General features: G+C 47.8%; 1 protein-coding gene across 10 annotated transcripts in view; it reads left to right on the forward strand.

Annotated features, from left to right (window-relative positions):
* ZNF185 (zinc finger protein 185 with LIM domain) overlaps positions 1-18,248 on the forward strand; it is a 62,120-nt gene that overhangs the window by 26,695 nt on the left and 17,177 nt on the right. For all 10 annotated transcript variants that reach the window (XM_053580225.1, XM_053580223.1, XM_053580230.1 and 7 more), the window contains 4 exons: positions 1,529-1,633; positions 2,461-2,559; positions 3,963-4,052; positions 9,475-9,672. In XM_053580225.1, coding sequence (XP_053436200.1) covers positions 1,529-1,633; positions 2,461-2,559; positions 3,963-4,052; positions 9,475-9,672 — 492 coding nt within the window. The remainder of the gene's footprint in view (positions 1-1,528; positions 1,634-2,460; positions 2,560-3,962; positions 4,053-9,474; positions 9,673-18,248) is intronic.

Genomic DNA, 18,248 nt, shown 5'->3' on the forward strand with positions numbered 1-18,248 from the left:
CAGAGACCACTGAGAGGAGATGTTAAGTGAGCAACAGAACAGATAGGTGTGAAAATCTGGGGAGTGGTTCAGGATGAAGACTTTTTTTTGTTTGTTTGAGACAGAGTTTCACTATGTTGCCCTTGGTAGAGTGCCATGGTGTCACAGCTCACAGCAACCTCAAACTCTTGGGCTTAAGCGATTCTCTTGTCTCAGCCTCCCAAGGAGCTGGGACTACAGGCGCCCGCCACAACGCCCAACTGTTTTTCTGTTGCAGTTGTCATTGTTGTTTAGCTGGCCTGGATAGGGCTCGAACCCACCAGGCTGGCACCATAACCACTGTGGGTAGAGTGCATTGGTGTCATAGCTCACAGTGACCTTAAACTCTTGGGCTCAAATGTCCTCTGGCCTCAGCCTCCTGAGTAACTGGGACTACAGGTGCCCACCACAATGCCCAGCTAGTTTTTAGAGATGGGGTTTCACTGTTGCTCAGGCTGGTCTCAGACTCCTGAACTCAAACAATCCACCCACTTTGGCCTCCCAAAGTCTAGGGTTACAGGCACGAGCCACTGTGCCAGGCCTCTCTCCTGATTTTCTTTCTCAGGCAGTATCTGAGGGGATTTCCCTATGAGATGGCACAGCACTGTGTCCATACCTGCACACTGTGTCACAACTATCCACCCATAGACCAGTCTCCTGTGAGAGCTCTTGAGTGGCTGGAGGCAGGGGCTGTGCGGGAGACTTTGCTGCCCAAATGACTGCAAACCATCCAGCGTGATGTCTCTAATAAGGCAGCATCAGAAGCTGCTTCCTTAGTTCCTTAAGGTGATCAGCCTCTGAAGAATGGGCAGAGTGACACTAAGAACTAAGAGATGCAGAAGGAAGCAAGGCTGCCTCTGAGGAAGGTCCCTGCTGTGTCCCTCACCTCTGGCACCTTGTCTAGGAATGACAAAGCTACAATATCCCATTGATGTCCCCTAGAAGGAGGAAGAGGGATAGCTAGCAGGGGTGGGGATGGGGGACAGGGAGGGGTGAGAGAAAGACTTAGTGTTTGCTGAACAAACTAATTTGATGAGGTAGGAAGCATCTGAATGTTTGTGACTGCGGTTTGGGAGAGGCAGTAGTGATGATTTGACAACATGTGGCTCATGGATGACCTCAGAGACAGCAGAGACAGGGGACATTGAACAGGAGGTTGCAGTCAGTCTTGCCGGGTTCACATCGCAGTGCTTCCTCTTATTTGTGGGACTTAGTGCAGGTCACTTGGGCTTTCTGTGCCTCAGCTAGCAAATCCAGAAAATGGGTGTGATCATAACAGTGCCCCTATCCTGGGCTTACTGTGGAGAGTTAATGTGTGTAAGATCACAAGCACAGGCTCTGGCCCTCAGGCAACAGCAGCTGTTAGGAATGAGGTTTTGAGGAGCAGCCACTTTGTCAGTAGCAGCTTTTACATGTCTTAGAGATAGCTGGCATTTGAGGATGAGGTGACTGTCTCCAGCGGAGTGGGAGTGGCTGATGAGTGACTAACTTGCACATTGTTCCTTCATAGATCTTCCCCAGGTCACAAAGACAAGGAGGCGCCCTGCCTTGGAGAACTCCAGAGAGACTTGGCTGGTGAAGAGGCTGTCAGGGGCCCCAACAAAGACTCTGAAAGGTAACTCACAGAGGTAGCAGTGTCTTCATCCCCTGAGCACAGAGCCTCTGTGTCCCCTGCTGTCCTGTTCCAGCTGGGTCTTCAATGCTTGGGGTAGTGCGGATGTTCAATAAATAGCTATTGAGGAATTAATGACTTCATAAAGGAATGAGGCCTGGAGAAGGGAAGGCCTCTGTGAAGATTCCTCAGGGAGCCAACTGCAGAGCAGGACCAAACTCACCCTGCCACCCTTGGCCTGTGCTGGGTCCCTTCCACTCAGCTGCAGTTGCCAAGGCCAGGGCAAAGCAAGGCTACCAAGCTAGCAGTGTGGGGGCCTAGTGACCAAAGGGTATGTGGGCCCCCATATAGCATCTATCAGAGACTCTCAGGATGATCTATGGACAAAGGGGACATTGTGCAGGGGGGTGGGGAGGGGTAGGTCAAGGATGTGAAGTGGGGCCATGGTGGGGGATGATGGGCCTGGTGAGCCATGTTGGGCATCCTCTTGACAATGTGGAGCCTTGGAGCCCCTAATTGGGGCTTTGAGATAGGAATGAGGAAAGGGGGCTCTCTGTGGCTTTGCCTCTTGCTCTGTTGGCCATCGGCCCCCTGGGTGCCACCCTCCTCCTAAGGGTCCACCTTGCTCTGTTTTGTGGCTTCACTCTGGCTCCTAACCCATCAGGTTCAGCAGAAACGCAGAAATACTTGCTGTTAGAGTCACCTTGGGCTTGGCTGGGCTGCAGCTGGAGCAGCAAGTGCCTGTGCTCAGGTCCTGAGGCCACTCTCAGGACATTCAAGTTAGATAAGCTCAAATCCCAAAGTCACCAAATGCTTTCTTCTCACACCAGCTCAGGGGCACAGTGGAGTGGTGGCAGCGTGGGATCCGGAGCCACAGGGTCCCCACCTGCAGGCCTGGCTGGAGCAGACGTTGCCTCTGAGAGAGAAGGGTGAGCTGTGTGGGGGGAGGCAGTTCTGTCAAGTCCCTAGTTGTTTCTTGTCTATTGCTTCCCACGCTCCCTCCCCACTACAGCCTTTGTCCTAGGGCTCTCCATTTCTTGGAATCACCCCCTTTTCCCATTCATTTTCAAGAGTTTACTTAATAATTGAATTTAGTGATTATGGTTGCAAGTACAACTGGCATAAACAGGCTTGGGACCAAACATGATGGACTTTTTGGTGGTGTGCTCCTTCAATGGAAAGGACAGGCATGTGCAGGCTGTGGGTACTGTGAGCATCAGTCTTCCTGTTTCATACAGAGAAAGACAATGCAGCTTAACCCAGGGATGGCTGGGTAAATCTGTGTCAGGTGGGTGGATACCGAGGGACTGGGAAGGGCCCAGTGACAACAGGAAAGTCCTAGTGTATGTTACAACCCGGGTAGTATGGAAGTGCTTGGCATCCATGAACTCATTTACTCTTCTCATAGAACTTAGGAGGCAGACATGGTGCTCATCCCTATCTCACTGTCGATAAAACTGAGGCCCAAAGATGCCACATGGCTGGGAAGTAGCAAAGCTATGATTTATATCCATGCTATACAGTCTCAGGTGTCTGGCTACCTTGGGATAAAAGTATTGTGCCCCAAGCATCTGCTTCAACAGCTCCTCAGTCCTTGTCATCAGTTGGGGCCACCCTTTTGGGAGAGGGTAGATATATAGACACAAAGTCCTGAATGCAAGCCAGGCTTGGCCTCCTTGCACAGGCTTGGCTCAGCTGCTAGCTTCACTCCTTTCCTGGATGATCAGGATATACATGGTGCCAACTCTCAGTTCTTCAAGACTGGACCAACAGCCATCAGGCAAGGGCAGGGCAACTTCCAAGCAGAAGTTAGGAAGAGGAACCCCAGGGACAGCCAGTCAGCACTAGAGGGCTCCATCCAGGAGCATGTGGCTGATGGCTGGGAAGGGCAAATGGCTCCATGGGCACAAAGGTACAAGGGGAAGAGGGCGTGTATTCCTGGGCAGTAGCCTTCTGCTCTGTTTCATCTACCAGTTGTGCAGTGAGAGCAGCCATCTTGCTGTGGGTGTGTGGAACATTTGGCAAACCCTAGTAAGGAAAGATCTTTCTCAACTTCCACAAACCCCAACAAGGTGTAGGTCAGGTAAGGACACTGGAATCCCAAGCAGGAGGAGGCTTCCCCAGGGAACCCAAGGTGGTCACGGGCAGTGCTTGCTCTTGAACCCAGATGTTCAGGCCACATCTGAGGCTGACACAATTGTACCCCACACGATGTGTGTGTGCTACACAAATGCCAGGACTAACAAGCCAGCCTTTTCTGAGAGAAGGCAGTCAGGAAGGGGTGCCTCCTTTGGTCTGAGGTCTCAGCAGGCCGCTGTGCTTCATCCCTCAGTGCCAGTGCCACGTGGATCTCTTCTATCCCAGCTGATAGGAAGAGCGACAACACAGAAGATGTGGAAGACACAAAGGAATATTCAAAGGGGTAAGGCATCAACAGACAGTGCCGAGCTTCTGGCCTGAGCCAGGTAGCTCAGGTGTGCAGCCGTCTTCAGTTAGAGAATTGAGGCCCAGTGAGTTTTGTGAGCTGGCCTGACGCATGTGGCAAAGGCAGAAGCTGCAACTGGAACCCTCTGGCCTTCGGGCCATGAAGCTTTCCACTAAACCCACTTGTACTTCCAGCCAGTAAGTACATACACCATAAGCGGGAAGGGTCACCTTTCAGTCAGCAGCCACTCCCACTGCACCTGCCCATTGCCAGAGGCCGGAGCACACACACAAATCAGACATAGCCCCACGTTCAAGGTGCTCTCAGGCTGGGGAGTGGGCAAAACTCAGCCTAGGTTGGAATAGCACATCAGAAGAGGGTTTTGTCAGGAGGTAGCTTTTGGGTTGAATCTTGAAAGGTAGACAGGAGTCCTCCAAGCAGAGGGAACAGGATGTACAAAGGGCTCAAGAGAACCTGGTGTTTCCTGGGCGCTGTACATAGCTGGGTATGGCCAGCAGTGAGGGTCTTTTCTGGGGAGGGGTGGAAGAGGAGGTACTACATTACCTAAGTAGCAGGGGCTGATAGGCTTTTTGTACCATGATACTGTTAAAGATCATAAAGGCTACTTCACTTCAGGGTACCTACTGTGTTCACAGCCCTCTACTCACAGTATCTCATACAGATCTCCTCAGTTTTTTGAGGTTTATGCCTAATTCACATTAGAACAAAAGGCCTGGAACCCAGGTCTTTGTGCCTCCTGGGAAGGACAGTGCTATGAAGAAAACAGGCAGGTTGATGGTGGATGGAGAGGGCCACTCAAAAGAGCTATTCTAAAGAGAAGGAACTGCTCTAGAAAAAGTGGAAAGAAAGAAGAGGGCAGACAGGGAAGCATGAACCTAATACAGTCCTGTGGTGGGCATGTGCTGAGCCCAGCTGGTGAGGGAGACCCTGCATAGAGAAAGGCTTTCCTAAGCCATGGTGAGGAGATTGGATCTTATTTACAGTTCTAAGCCAAAGAGGAGCCTGGTGTGATTTAAATGTTTAAAAGGTGAATTCATGTTTGCATTTCCAAACCACATTGCAGTCACTTTTTTACTTAAACCGAGATGCTTGGAGGTGGGGTATGCAATGGACACACCCAAGGTATGTAGCCTTCTCATGTGACTTTGTTTCTATTTCAGATCCCTCTGACAATGAACAGAATAGCTGACACCTGTAGTGTTAGGGGGCTATGGAGACCCCAGCCCTGATTCAGGCTTTCCCTGAGCACCACTAGCAAGTGGTTCCCAGAAACTGAAAGCACTTCAGTTCAGCTAGTGCAAAACCACAAAGTGAGCAAGTGCAAGGTTATAGCATAGTTTTTTTTTCTTTATTATTTTGCAGTTTTTGGCCCGGGCCGGCGCCACCTCCGGTACATGGGGCCAGCACCCTATTCCTTGAGCCACAGGCACTGCCCTTTTTTTTCTTTTTAAGCAGATAGTACATTCCAAAAAGAGAGGACTGGGCCTCTGCCTGGCAAGTGAGAGAAGACACCTTTACAGACTTTTCCCCTTGTGTTTATTCCCTAATTCCTAGCTTTGCTCTGCCTACTTGTAATGTTTATGCATTTCTTAACTCACGAATATGCATTAGGCATGGTATATAACTTCTTCCCATAATAGTTCCCAGAATTCCATGGTTTAATTATATGCATGGGTGTGGCAAATGTAAATGATATTACAATGAAGGACTTGACATCAAAAGGTCAACTTTAAGGTGCCCTACTTAGGACTACTTATGATGGTTGTCATAAACCACAGGTGCTCTTGTGGTTTGACGCATACCTCTTGTGGTCTAGCCTGTGCCTATCTTGGGGTCCTATTATACAGTAAGAGCTCCTTTAGCTGTTACAAACATCTTGCAGTAGGCAGTTTCCTACTAGGAACCGTCTGTTCTCTCTTACTATTTTTTTCTATTTTATTTTTTCTTCTCTCTCACCCTGTTCCCTGTCTCTAACAATAATGTACTGTGTTGGGTGTTTTACAGTCTTTCCCACAACCCTGTGAGATGGATGAGGTGGGGAAGCTCAGTCATAGAAAGGTTAAATGACTTATCCAAGGCCTTACAAGAAAAACCTCCGGAGAAACTCAAAAGCTACTTTATGACATATGTTCTTTGGGTCCTATTCCCAAGACCCAGAACCAGTAACTTCTGGCTAGACGAAAAGCATGCTGTATGATCTCGTATGATCCCATCTAATCCCTGCATATGTTGTAAAGGATTAGATTTCTTATTATGCAACTTGACAGAAGAGGAAGCTGAGGGAAACAGTGAGAAATAGAGCCCAGGCTTAGAACTACTATTCTCTGATGTTTCAAAGGTAGCTGCACCAGAGAACCACCCGCAAAGTATTAAAAAACAAAACAAAGCCCAGCTGAAAACTTTCTGAACCCCAAGTGGAGATTGGGATTTAATTTTTTCTGGGGTGGGCCTTCACTATCCATGTCTTTATAAATGCTCCCCAGCGTATTCCCTCCAGTGTAGTTTGAGAACTACTGTTCTAGGGGTAGTGATTGTGAACCAGGGACATCTCATGAACCTCTCAGCCCCCTGAGGGTACATCTAATGACGTTCGGAGTCATTTTGGGTTGTCAAATTGGGGGTGGAAGGTACTACACACTTCTAATGGGTAGAGATGTGGGATGCTGCACAGCACAGCCCGCCCCTCTCCCAACACGCAATTATCTTTCCCTAACCGTTAACACTCCTGAGGCTAACAACCCCTGCCATAGAGCGCCCGCTATCGGTACAGCACGATCGGTGCAGCGCGCTCGACTGCAGAAAAGTAAACGGCGCATACCAATAACGTCACCCCACCCTCCGGGTATCTGCGCAGCGAACCCGGAGGGTGCGTCTGCGAGCGTGCGCAATCGACTGTCGGGTACTTAATTTCGCGCTCCTGTGACTCCCCGAGCGCGCAGCCATCGTCAGTGTGCCAGCGTTGGCCGCCATTTCCCGCAGCCGTGAGCTCGGGTCGCAGTGGCCGCCGGGAAAACGTGCCGTCCGCTATGCGAAATGGCTGCCCGGAGCCAGAGAGGCCTTGGAAGAGATTCTCCCGTCCGTGCCCGCGCCGGCCACCAGATGGCGCGCCAGGATCACAAATGGCCCTGCCGCCCTTGGGCCCTGGGCCCCGTCCGCCCGCCCTCCCCCACTACCGTGTTGTTGGCTGTGCCGGCCCGACGCGTCTCAGGTGGCGGCGTGTGGACCGTAGCAGGCCGCCCAGGCTTTGGCGCAAGCGGGAGGAAGCGCGGCGGCCGCACGGAGCTGGAGGGTGTTCCTGCTGCCCGATCTTATTTCCCAGGGCGCCCGTGGCGACCATCGCCTGTTGGATGCTGGACGCTGGTCTGCGGAGATGTCCAGAGGCAGGGCTGGGGACGTGCGGGGACGCAGCTACACCCTCCATACCGGGCACCTTCGGGCTGACCTGGGCTAGGCTGTGGGGCTCAGGGATGAGGGGCTTGGTTCCCGAGAGTCTGGCAAAGGAGCAGGGTGGGGCCGTGAGGTCCCGCAGAGCAGGGCAGCCTTTGTTTTCTAGATTACCACGCAGTTACAGCTCTGGGACACTTGGGGTTTCTGCCCTATTCTAACTTGGGCGTGATCCTTCACACGTACAGGAGAGCCTCGTGGTGAAGAGAGTGGATTCTGGTGTTTGAGTTCAAATCCAAGCTCTCTGACACAAGCTCTGTGGCCTTGGGCATATTACTCAGCTTCTCTGTGCCTCAGTTTCCTCAAATGTAGAATGGCAGCAATAATACCACCTGCCATACAGAGTTGTTAGAAGGGCTAAATGGGTTTGTATGTGTAAAGCATGTAAGACATTTCATGGCACAAGATACTGTATAATTGTCAGATGATCATTTTATCAATCCTTCAAGCTGAATGAAACAGCCCCAGAGGAATACCTCCTTAACCCCAAAGTTTTCGAGGACACTCAGGAAACTTCTCCCCTTTACCAGCTTTATTGGCTTGATTTCATTTTATAAGCCACAGTAGCTCAGTCTCCTTGCCACTAAACTTTTCATCTGAGGTATTTTTCTTGTTATGTTACAAGTGTGGGCTTTTCAGGTTTAAGTTCTTTATGAGGAGCAGGTGAACTTCAATTGTCAACTAGTGGAGGATTTTAGAAGAGGTGGTACAAGAGTGGGAGAGGACACTTGTGTCTTTGTAGAATGTTGTTATGTCAGGAATTGGCAGTGGCTTCAGTCAATTAGTCCAAAATCCAAGGCCTCATCAGTGGCCACCCCTGGTGTTACCTGGCATATCTCTAACCACTTGACTTCTGGGCAATTCAGGAGGGCTTGCCCCTGGGGCGTGACATCATTCAGCAAGGCTTCCTGTGTTTGCTTAAGATGCCCTTGTCATAACCTACCTTGCAGAGGACCCCAGATTGCTCTTTCTGGATAATCTTGGCTCTATGCATAAACTTGGCGAGGATAACCTCTATTAGCATATTTCTACAGAGGGCACAGGACAGAACAAGACTCTGGTCAAATCCAGTGTAGCTAGCTTTACCAACTTTCCCCTAGTCACTGGGTGCAGTCCCTCCTGCTTGCCTGCAGTTTTGCCTGGCACAGCTGGAGGTGGCAGTCAGCTCGCTCATTGTCCCTACTGGGGCAGTTTAGTCCTCCCACCTGAGATTGAAGACTCAGGTGCTCAGGACATACTCCCTCTGTATTCCAGCTTGAGGCAGGGAGTCTGCCTAGTGTGGAATTAACTTCCACAAGTAAAGGGCTCAGGACTGGTAGCTGGCAGTTTGTCCCATTTGTGTCAGGATGGCTCCTCCTAGCTATTAGAGGGAGGCCGACCATATTGGGAAAGTTGAGTTCAGGGTGAGCCAGAATTGAGGCAATGGTGAGCTAGATTTGCATTTGGGGGCTGGATGGGCTTATGCTTTCAATAATCTGATTCAGTGTGTGACTTTGGCCTAGTAGATCCTGGAAGCAGTGCCCTGTACCTTGGGGCAGGGATATTGATGGGAGGGGTGTGCAAGTGTGGGATCTGCCTGTATCCTCTCCTCTCTTCCCCGTGGTACCCAGCTTTGAGAGTGTAGGTGTGAAGTGAGGCTAGGGAATATCCCCCACCCTTCAAAGAACTCAATTCCTGGGCCAGCTGGATTCAGGGGTTGGACAAGCATTGAAGGCCTAGGCTTCATCTGTTATACACAGAGGCCGGCTTTCTCAGTGGGAAGCAAGTGGCAGTGGTGGGTTCTTCTTGAGAAGTGGACTGCCTGCTCCCTGGGGTGGGAACTGTGCCTGACTCCTCCCTGCTCTAGCCTTGGGGAAATGAGCCTTCCGAGCCCACCAGGTGCCAGCCATGTGCAGTGGGTATGTGAGGGCTATTCCAGCACTTGCTGCATCGGGTGCTGCTCGTTTTTCCTCAGCACCTTGGATGGTTATGAGAAGAATGCGGCCACAGAGGTTGGAGAGGCTTCGCAGGAGAGGCTGGGAGCCCTGACTGGTGGCCAGGGAGACTGTGCTGTACCCAGCCAGCAACCTGCAGATCCCAGCACCCCAGAGCGACAGGGCATCCCCAGCGGACCTGAGCAGCTCATTGGATTGGACGGCTGTGGCAGCAGCAGGTAAGAACCTGATCCCCTCCTTGCCAATGCCTGACATATTGCACACCCAGTGCTTGGGCTCCCGCTCTGGGGCAGGACATGGTGGTGATTCCCTGGGCCTGGAGCAGTGTGTACAGGCTTGCTATGGCTTGAATTGCTGGGATGCGGCTCTAAGGAGGTGTCTGTCCCTGGTACAAGAAGCCCTGGCTAGTTCCCACTGTGTGGGGCGGAAGGGAGGGCTGTCTGCAGGTGATGGTCCCAGGTGAGGGCTATTTGGGTTACAAAACAGTATTGTCAGAAAACAACAGAGGGTGGAGAGAGTGGAAAAGAGAGTGAGAGTGAAAGACAGTGGAGTAGGGAGAGGTCAGAGCAAGAAGAGGGGGCACGTGGAAGCGGGCATGAGAGAGCGGAGTGGGGTGTGACTGGCTGGTGTGCTGTGTGTGCCCGTGCGTTGTGAGTGGGAGGTTTTCAAGTCAAGGCTCTCCTGAAGGCCCCAATACTACCTGTCCCAATCAGCTACCCACACACACATCCATGTCAGTGATTTCCAGGAGTGCAAGGGAAAGTACTTACCACTCCTGAATAGCAAAGCTAATGCTGGCTTCTAACACAGGACAGAAATGGCCTAAGGGGATTAAGGCTGTCAGCACCCCAGGAGATGGGAGATGGTGGGATCCAGTGAGGAGGCCTCTGTGAGGAGCAGGTGGGGCCTGTGGCTCCTTTCGCAGGGATGAAATAAAATGCTCATCCACGCTCTTGGTTATGTGGCTTCTTACATCAAAGAAGCTCCAGCACACGTTAGGAAGGAGGTTGGCTTTAGGGCCAGGCTCAACTGTTAGCTAACAGATTTCCTTGTTTAAGAATATCAAATCCTTCTTAGACACCTGAGCCCCAAGCTGTGTAGGGGCCCAGTCAAAGGCACCAAGTGAACAGCTTTGGACATCCTATCACATTGCATGGCTTCCTGGACTAGTCAGTGCTTTGTGCAGTGCTGGGGGAAAGAAAGTGCAGGCCATGGGTCAGTGGTTTTCAACCAGTGTGCTGCGGCACACTGCTGTGCTGTGAGAGGATCTTAGAGGTGCCTGGAAAAATTTTAAAGACCCTTAATTACATTATTTTTGAAAGAAGTTCAAAGCACAGTAAGTATATATATATTTTTGATCAACATGATTTTTTTTTTATTGTGTGGGATTCATTGAGAGTACAAAGACTTAGGTTACACTGATTGCATTTGTTAGGTTAAGTCCCTCTTGTGATTCTGTTCTGCCCCCAAGAGGTGTGCCATACACTGTGACCCCCCTTCCCCCCTCTCTCCTCCCCTCTCCCCCATCCTTCATTCCCCTACCCCCCACCTTGTATTAGATCATCTACTGCCTTCGTATTAGAATTGAGTACATTGGGTTCTTCTCCATTCTCGTGATGCTTTACTAAGAAGAATGTGTTCCACCTCCATCCAGGTTAATACAAAAGATGAAAAGTCTTCATCTTTTTTAATGGCTGAGTGGTATTCCATGGTATACATATACCACAGCTTGTTAATCCATTCCTGGGTTGGTGGGCATTTAGGCTGTTTCCACGTTTTGGTGATTATAAATTGAGTTGTGAGAAACAGTCTAGTGCCAATGTCCTTATGATAAAATGGTTTGCTTTTTCTTTTTCTGGGTAGATGCCTAGTAATGGGAATACAGGATCAAATGGAATACAGGAACTAATTTGAGTTCTTTGAGGATTCTTCATACTTCCTTCCAAAAAGGTTGTATTAGTTTGCAGTCCCATCAGCACTGTAAATGTGTTCCCTTCTCTCCACATCCACACCAGCATCTGCAGCTTTAGGGCTTTGTGATGTGGGCCATTCTCACTGGGTTTAGGTGATATCTTAGGGTGGTTTTGATTTGCATTTCTCTGATGATCAGGGATGATGAGCATTTTTTCAAATGTTTGTTAGCCATTCGTCTGTTTTCATCAGAGAAGGTTCTGTTCCTATCTCTTGCTCAGAGGTAGATGGGCTTGTTTACTCTTTTTCTGTTGATTAATTTTGAGTTCTCTGTAGATTCTAGTTATCACCCCTTTGTGAGATTGATACCCTGCAAATATCTTTTCCCATTCTGAAGGTTGTCTTTTAGCTTTACTTGTTGTGTCCTTAGCTGTGCAGAAGCTTTTCAGCTTCATTAAGTCCCATTTGTTAATTTTTGTTGTTGTGATGGCCGCTGAAGTCTTTGTCATAAAATCTTTCCCCAGTCCAGCATCGTCAAGAGTTTTCCCTACACTTTCTTTAAAGATTTTTATCATTTTGTGTCTTAGATTTAAGTCTCTTTTCCATCTTGAGTCAATTTTTGTAAGGGGTGAAAGGTGTGGGTCGAGTTTCAGTCTTTTACATGTGGTGATCCAGTTCTTCCAGCGCCATTTATTGAATAGGGATCCTTTTCCCCACTGTATGCTTCTATTTGGTTTATCAAAGATCAGATGGCAAGTAGAGACTGGTTTCATCTCTTGGTTTTCTATTCTGTTCCATATGTCTGTGTCTCTGTTTTTATACCATATTTCTGTGTCTCTGCTTTTTTTTTTTTTTGTAGAGATGAAGTCTCACTTTATCACCTTCAGTAGAGTGCCGTGGTATCACACTGCTCACAGCAACCTCCAACACGTGGGCCTAGGCGATTCTCTTGCCTCAGCCTCCCGAGTAGCTGGGACTACAGGTGCCCACCACAACGCCCAGCTATTTTTTTGTTGCAGTTTGGCTGGGGCCGGGCTTGAACCCGCCACCCTCAGCACATGGGGCCTGTGCCCTACCCACTGAGCCACAGGTGCTGCCCTGTGTCTCTGTTTTTATGCTGTTTTGATTACTATGCTTGTAATACAGCCTGAAGTCTGGTAGGGTGATGCTTCCGACTTTGGTTTTATTACTAAGAATAGCTATAAAGGGTTTTTTCTGGTTCCATACAAAACAAAGTACTATTTTCTCCAGTTCTTCAAAATATGATGTTGGTATTTTAATTGTGATTGCATTGAATCTGTAGGTTGCTGTGTATAGTATAGACATTTTGACAATGTTGATTCTTCCTGCCCAAGAGCATGGTATGTTCTTCTATTTGTTAATGTTTTCTATAATTTCTTTTCTTAGGGTTTCATAATTCTCTTTGAAAAGATCTTTCGCTTCTTTTGTTGGGTATATTCCTAAGTATTTCATTTTCTTTGAAGCTACTGTGAAGGTAATTGTGTCCTTGGTTTGTTTCTCAACTTGGCTGTTATTGGCGTATACAAAGGCTACTGATCTGTGGACATTTTGATCAACATAATTTAAGTGTGCCACAGAAATTTAAGTATAGGTTTAAGCATGCCATGAGATAAAAAATGTTGAAAAACACTGCCATAAATGAAGGAGGAGGTGATTGCTTCTGGGTTTTTATTTTTACTTTTGTTTTGTTTATTGCAGGAGTGTGGTGTCAGGAAAAATTTTCTTTACAGGTAGAGTGAGGTTGGAGCTGGGTTTGGAAGGCTGAGGAAGATTCTGTCAGACAGACATGCTGGAGAAGGCATTCCAGGCAGAGGAAACTGGAGGCTGGCAGGTGCAGAGGTCCATAGGGAGTTTGGGGTCAGGGTAGAGGTAAGGCAGTGAAGGGGGTTAATTTGCAGCTTGGCAGGAAGCACCAAGATATCACTGAGCAGGCATCTGCTCCTAGAACCCATATTCTGAGGTTCCAAGGGGCCACAGGTGGTTCCCATGCAGGGGAACGCCACGGCCAGACTTCAGTTGCCTGTGGAGGATCATACCTGGGGAGTGTCCAATAAAACAAGGCAGGAGACCATCAGGAAACTGTTCACTTAGCCAAAGGAGAGGTGATGAAGCCAGAAGTGGTTTTGACTTATTAAAGGTAATGGTGAAAAGTGTTAGCCCAGGCTGCTCTCCAGATTTCAGGCCTGGGCAACTGGATGGATGGTGACAAGAAGTAGCTAAGGGTGAGGAGGTTGGGGGGCTGCAGTAGGTCTTTGGGCCATGCCTGTGGGGATGCAGGCAAGGATGTCCAGTAGGCTGGTGGATAAATAGGTATGGAGCTAAGTGATGAGCTGAGCTAGAGCTAGACGCCTCAGTAGGCGTCATTAGCTCGTAGGTCATGGCTGAAGGGAGAGGATGAGGTTGCCTGGAGAGTGTCTTTGGACATTCCAAATCATGGATGCCCTGCCTCTCTCTGTAAGCTTCCAGGGCTGGTTGTCCACCCAGGCCTGGGCTGGTGGGCAAGCCCATGTGACTGAGGGATGCAGACAGAGCCTTCCCTTAGGGCTGTAAATGTGAAGCAACCTGCATTATCAGGTGACCTTTACTTCCATTTTCTGCTTTTGTCTCAAAAAGAAAAAGAAGAGGGGAGTAGTTAATGATTGGTCCTCTAAAACCCTGAGTGTATAAAATGAAAAGAAATAAAAATAAGGGAAATGGCAAATGGGCCAGAAATCTGGAAAATAATATTGAAGGGTCTTAAGGAGGAAGGAGACCTGCAGAGAGGTACTGAGAGGGAAATTTTAGATAAATGGAAGAATCGGGAAACTGTACAGTCATGGACACCGAGCCAGGCTAAGCTAACTTTCCAACATGCTGTGGGCTCTGAATTGGGCCCATCAGATTTGGCAAAGTGGAACTCGTGACTACCTTAAAAGGAGCAGGCTGGGGGAGCAGAAAGGGGGTGGTTGCGTTATGGTGGATTGAAGAGGGAGTGGGAGCTAAGGAGGCACAGTTGATGCGGGTTCACAACTTTCTAAAACTGGCCATAAATGGTGGGTGTGGGAGGGTGAGCAGATAATCACAGTGCAGGATGACGGCAAGGTTTTCTGTATGTGAGAGTAACGTGTACATGCTAGGTACGTGCAAGGCAGAGAAGCCTACTGACAAGTCCCCATGGGCTCTGAATCTCTAATGAGCTTCCCTCCCTGGTCGACAACATTGTACATGTATCACAACTCACTGCTGGGGGAATTAAGTGCATCCTGTGTGACCCACTGGGAGATGACTCAGGGCTCGTGCCTGGTCTCCTTTGTTTCCCGTGTCCTTTCACTGTAGTTCACCGTCACCATGAGTACAGGTCTGTGCTCCTTGCTGGAGTCCTCCTTGTGAGTCACCAATCTCAGTAGTGGTCTTGGGGACCCCTGACACAGATGGCCAGGGTTACATCTTTATTACATAATAAAGAGGACAAAGAGGAAGCCAGGAAGGTTTGGGGGATGACATGGCAAGAGTTGTGCCTTGGACTGGGCTCTCCAGTGGCAGTGAGGAGAGAGGCCAGGAAGTGGGCAGTAGGAGGAGCTAGGGGGCTTGTAGCCCCCTCCATAAGAAGTGATGGCGATAGACACAGAGCTGGACAGTAAGTAGAATGGACTCAGACTCAGACTTAGGGGAGCAGCGAGGAAGAGAGGAGTGTTAATTCAGAAAGGCGCATTTCTGGGTCAAGTGACTGGGTGGACTGTGTGACCCTTTCTGACCTGGGTGTGAGCAAACTATCTCCAGCTCACCACAGTGCTGTCTGGGAAGACTGAGCGAACACCTGGGCCTGGAGACACTGAGCTGACAAGGGTGCCTGAGATATGGCTCCAGCTTTCCCAGAGAGGCTCTGTTGAGGCTGGCCTATGTGGATGGCCCTGGCACATTTTCCAGTGTTTCTGAGGTGGCCAGCAGCACTTGCAGGGACTCTTCCCTTCTTCCTCCTCCTGGAACATTCTGAGATGTGACTGTGAACAAGTCCCTTTTCCAGGCATGCTGGGTTCTCTGTTTCTAGTCTTTGGTTTCTCAGTAGGGTAGTTTGATCAGGAAGGGTAAACTGTGCCACGGCACCTGATGGGTGGCATTTGGTGTCCGTGGGCTGGGACTAAGGCCCACTTAATGTTAATGGTCCCAAGTAGCAAGCAGTCCCTTAGCTCCAGTCAGGGCATGCTGCAGGAAGAAAGCCACAGGATGCATTTTCCTAGTGCAAGAGGCTTAACTAGCGTGAGATTCCAGGAAGGGCAGAGACAGGCAGAGAGAGAATCTGCAGAAATGTAGGCAATGATAACAGCAAAATTATGAGAGAGTGAATGGAGGTTAGGAAAATCCTTGTCGGTATTATAGAATGTCTGAATTAACAGGGTTAGGGTCTTTGAGAGTCCAGACGGAAGAGGGGATTCTTATGGGTGGGGCCAGTTATTATTTCATGGGTGGGAGGGGCAGTTGATACGACCCATAAAGAAAGGACACAGGGCCGTCATTGCTAAGGGCAAAAACTTAAGCTGTGGGAAATCGAATTTTTCATCAGTTCAGCTTTAACTTTAATAGCCCCTCAGTTTCCATAATTTCAGATGATAGAGATGATAAAGACAATGTCATTTGGGGGATAAAGGAGGAACTTGTTGGATTCTTTGTATGACTTTAGCAAAGAAATGGATTCCTCAGCTATTTGAAAGAACCAGTAAAATTCCCTGTGTGGGAAATAATTATTCTAACAGATATTTAGTGGCACTGGTGGGATAAACCTTTTATATAAGGGAAAGCTTCAAGACAGTTAGCAAACATATGTATGGTAGTAAGAATATATTTATAATAACGAGATTTGGGGGCTGCATAAAATCATATTGGCAATAGCACCATCTTTCTAGGCTGGGTGCCTGTGGCACAGTGGTTGCAGCACCAGCCACACACACCAAGGGCGGAGGGTTCGAGCCCAGCCTGGGCCAGCTAAGCAACAATGACAGCTGCAGTAAGGAATGGCCTGGCTTTGTGGTGGGCACCTGTGGTCCCGGCTACTTGGGAGGCTGAGGCGGGAGAATTGCTTAAGCCCAAGAGTTTGAGGTTGCTGTGAGCTGTGATGCCATGGCACTCTACCCAGGGCAACATACTGAAACTCTGTCTAAAAAAAAGAGAACATCTGTCTAAATGTGTATATTAACAGAATTTCATAGATAAGTGATGTCAACTTCCAGTTGAAAACCAATGGCTTAGAATACACTGGATATAAATTAAGGAAGTAAAATTGTGACCAAGTTAACATTTTAAAAAACAATTTAAATCATGACTGACAACACTGAATTGTTGTCTAAATAAGGCAAACTGGGAAACTGATAAATAGCAACATATCATGGGCGCCGAGGACAAAGAACAATTTCCAGGAACCTCATATAATTTCTAAAATATTTATGTTAATATCATTTCACCCATTAAAATTAGTTTAGGGAAAGACTACCTTTTTTTTTTTATTTGACAATGCTTCCAGTGCAATTTATATGATATTATCAATAAAGCTATTTTTATCACCTCTCTTATTATAAAGTGAAGTGAAAGAATAGGGCGGTGCCTGTGGCTCAGTGAGCAGGGGGCTGGCCCCATATACCAATGGTGGTGGGTTCAAACCCAGCCCCAGCCAAACTGCAACAACAACAACAAAAAAATAGCCGGGCGTTGTGGCAGGTGCCTGTAGTCCCAGCTACTGGGGAGGCTGAGGCAAGAGAATCGCCTAAACCCAGGAGTTGGAGGTTGCTGTGAGCTGTGATATGATAGCACTCTCTACCAAGGATGGTAAAGTGAGACTCTGTCTCTAAAGCAAAACAAAACAAAGTGAAAGAATAAATTCTTTTGGATTTTCCAGGACCTTCTGGGAAATCCCAATTTCAGTTTCAGGCATAAAATACATTCAAGATTTGATTTTAGGAAGGTACACAGGAGGCCTTGAACATTTGATTGCATAAGATTATGAGTTATTGAGAAATAATACTTGGTTATCTATTGAATCGAAGTGATAAAAATTTTGAAGTAAACATAGGAGGTGAAGTGATTATAAAAATTCTTAGTGCCTTTAAAATTGAAAAGACTTTTTGGGTGGTGGCTGTGGCTCAGTGGGTAGGGTGCCAGCCCCATATACCCAGGGTGGCGGGTGCCTGTGGTCCCAGCTGCTCAGGAGGCTGAGGCAAGAGAGAGAATCACCTAAGCCCAAGAGCTGGAGGTTGCTGTGAGCTGTGACACTACAGCACTCTACTGAGGGCGGTAAAATGAGACTCTGTCTCTATAAAAAAAAATAATAATTGAAAAGACTTTTAAAAAAATTAAGGAGATAAAAAGTCAGTATAAACATAGGGCATATAGCATTTTGATAAGACATAAAATATTTGCCTTTTAGACAGATTACTCAGAAGGAAAGACAGATCATTTATATCCTTTTATTAAGAGCAGACCAATGATCCAATAAAATTTTGTAATTTTAACAACAAAACCCAAATTTTAGTTTTACACCAATATATTTGACTCTAGAGCTCTTTTTTGAACATCTTATAAGTAGATGCAATATATTTTAGCCAGTTTTAACCATGAAGAATAAAATTCCTTTCTGTGAACCTTTTATAATTGTTACAATATTTGTTTACATTTTGTCTTACATATTTTTGGAACCATTAGTTCTTTTAGGATAAAACAATTCTCTTTTTCCTTAACAAAAAATTGTTTTGCATAACTTCCATACAAAATTGTTTCCTTTTGCCATTATTATTTTTAGTAGTTTCCTTTATATATTGATTATAATTTTTAAACATTAATAACTTCTATCTCACAGAGAAAACCAGGAGGTAGGTAATATTGAACTATCATACAC

This window comes from Nycticebus coucang, chromosome X (genome assembly GCF_027406575.1).
Source record: "Nycticebus coucang isolate mNycCou1 chromosome X, mNycCou1.pri, whole genome shotgun sequence".
NCBI lineage: Eukaryota > Metazoa > Chordata > Mammalia > Primates > Lorisidae > Nycticebus > Nycticebus coucang.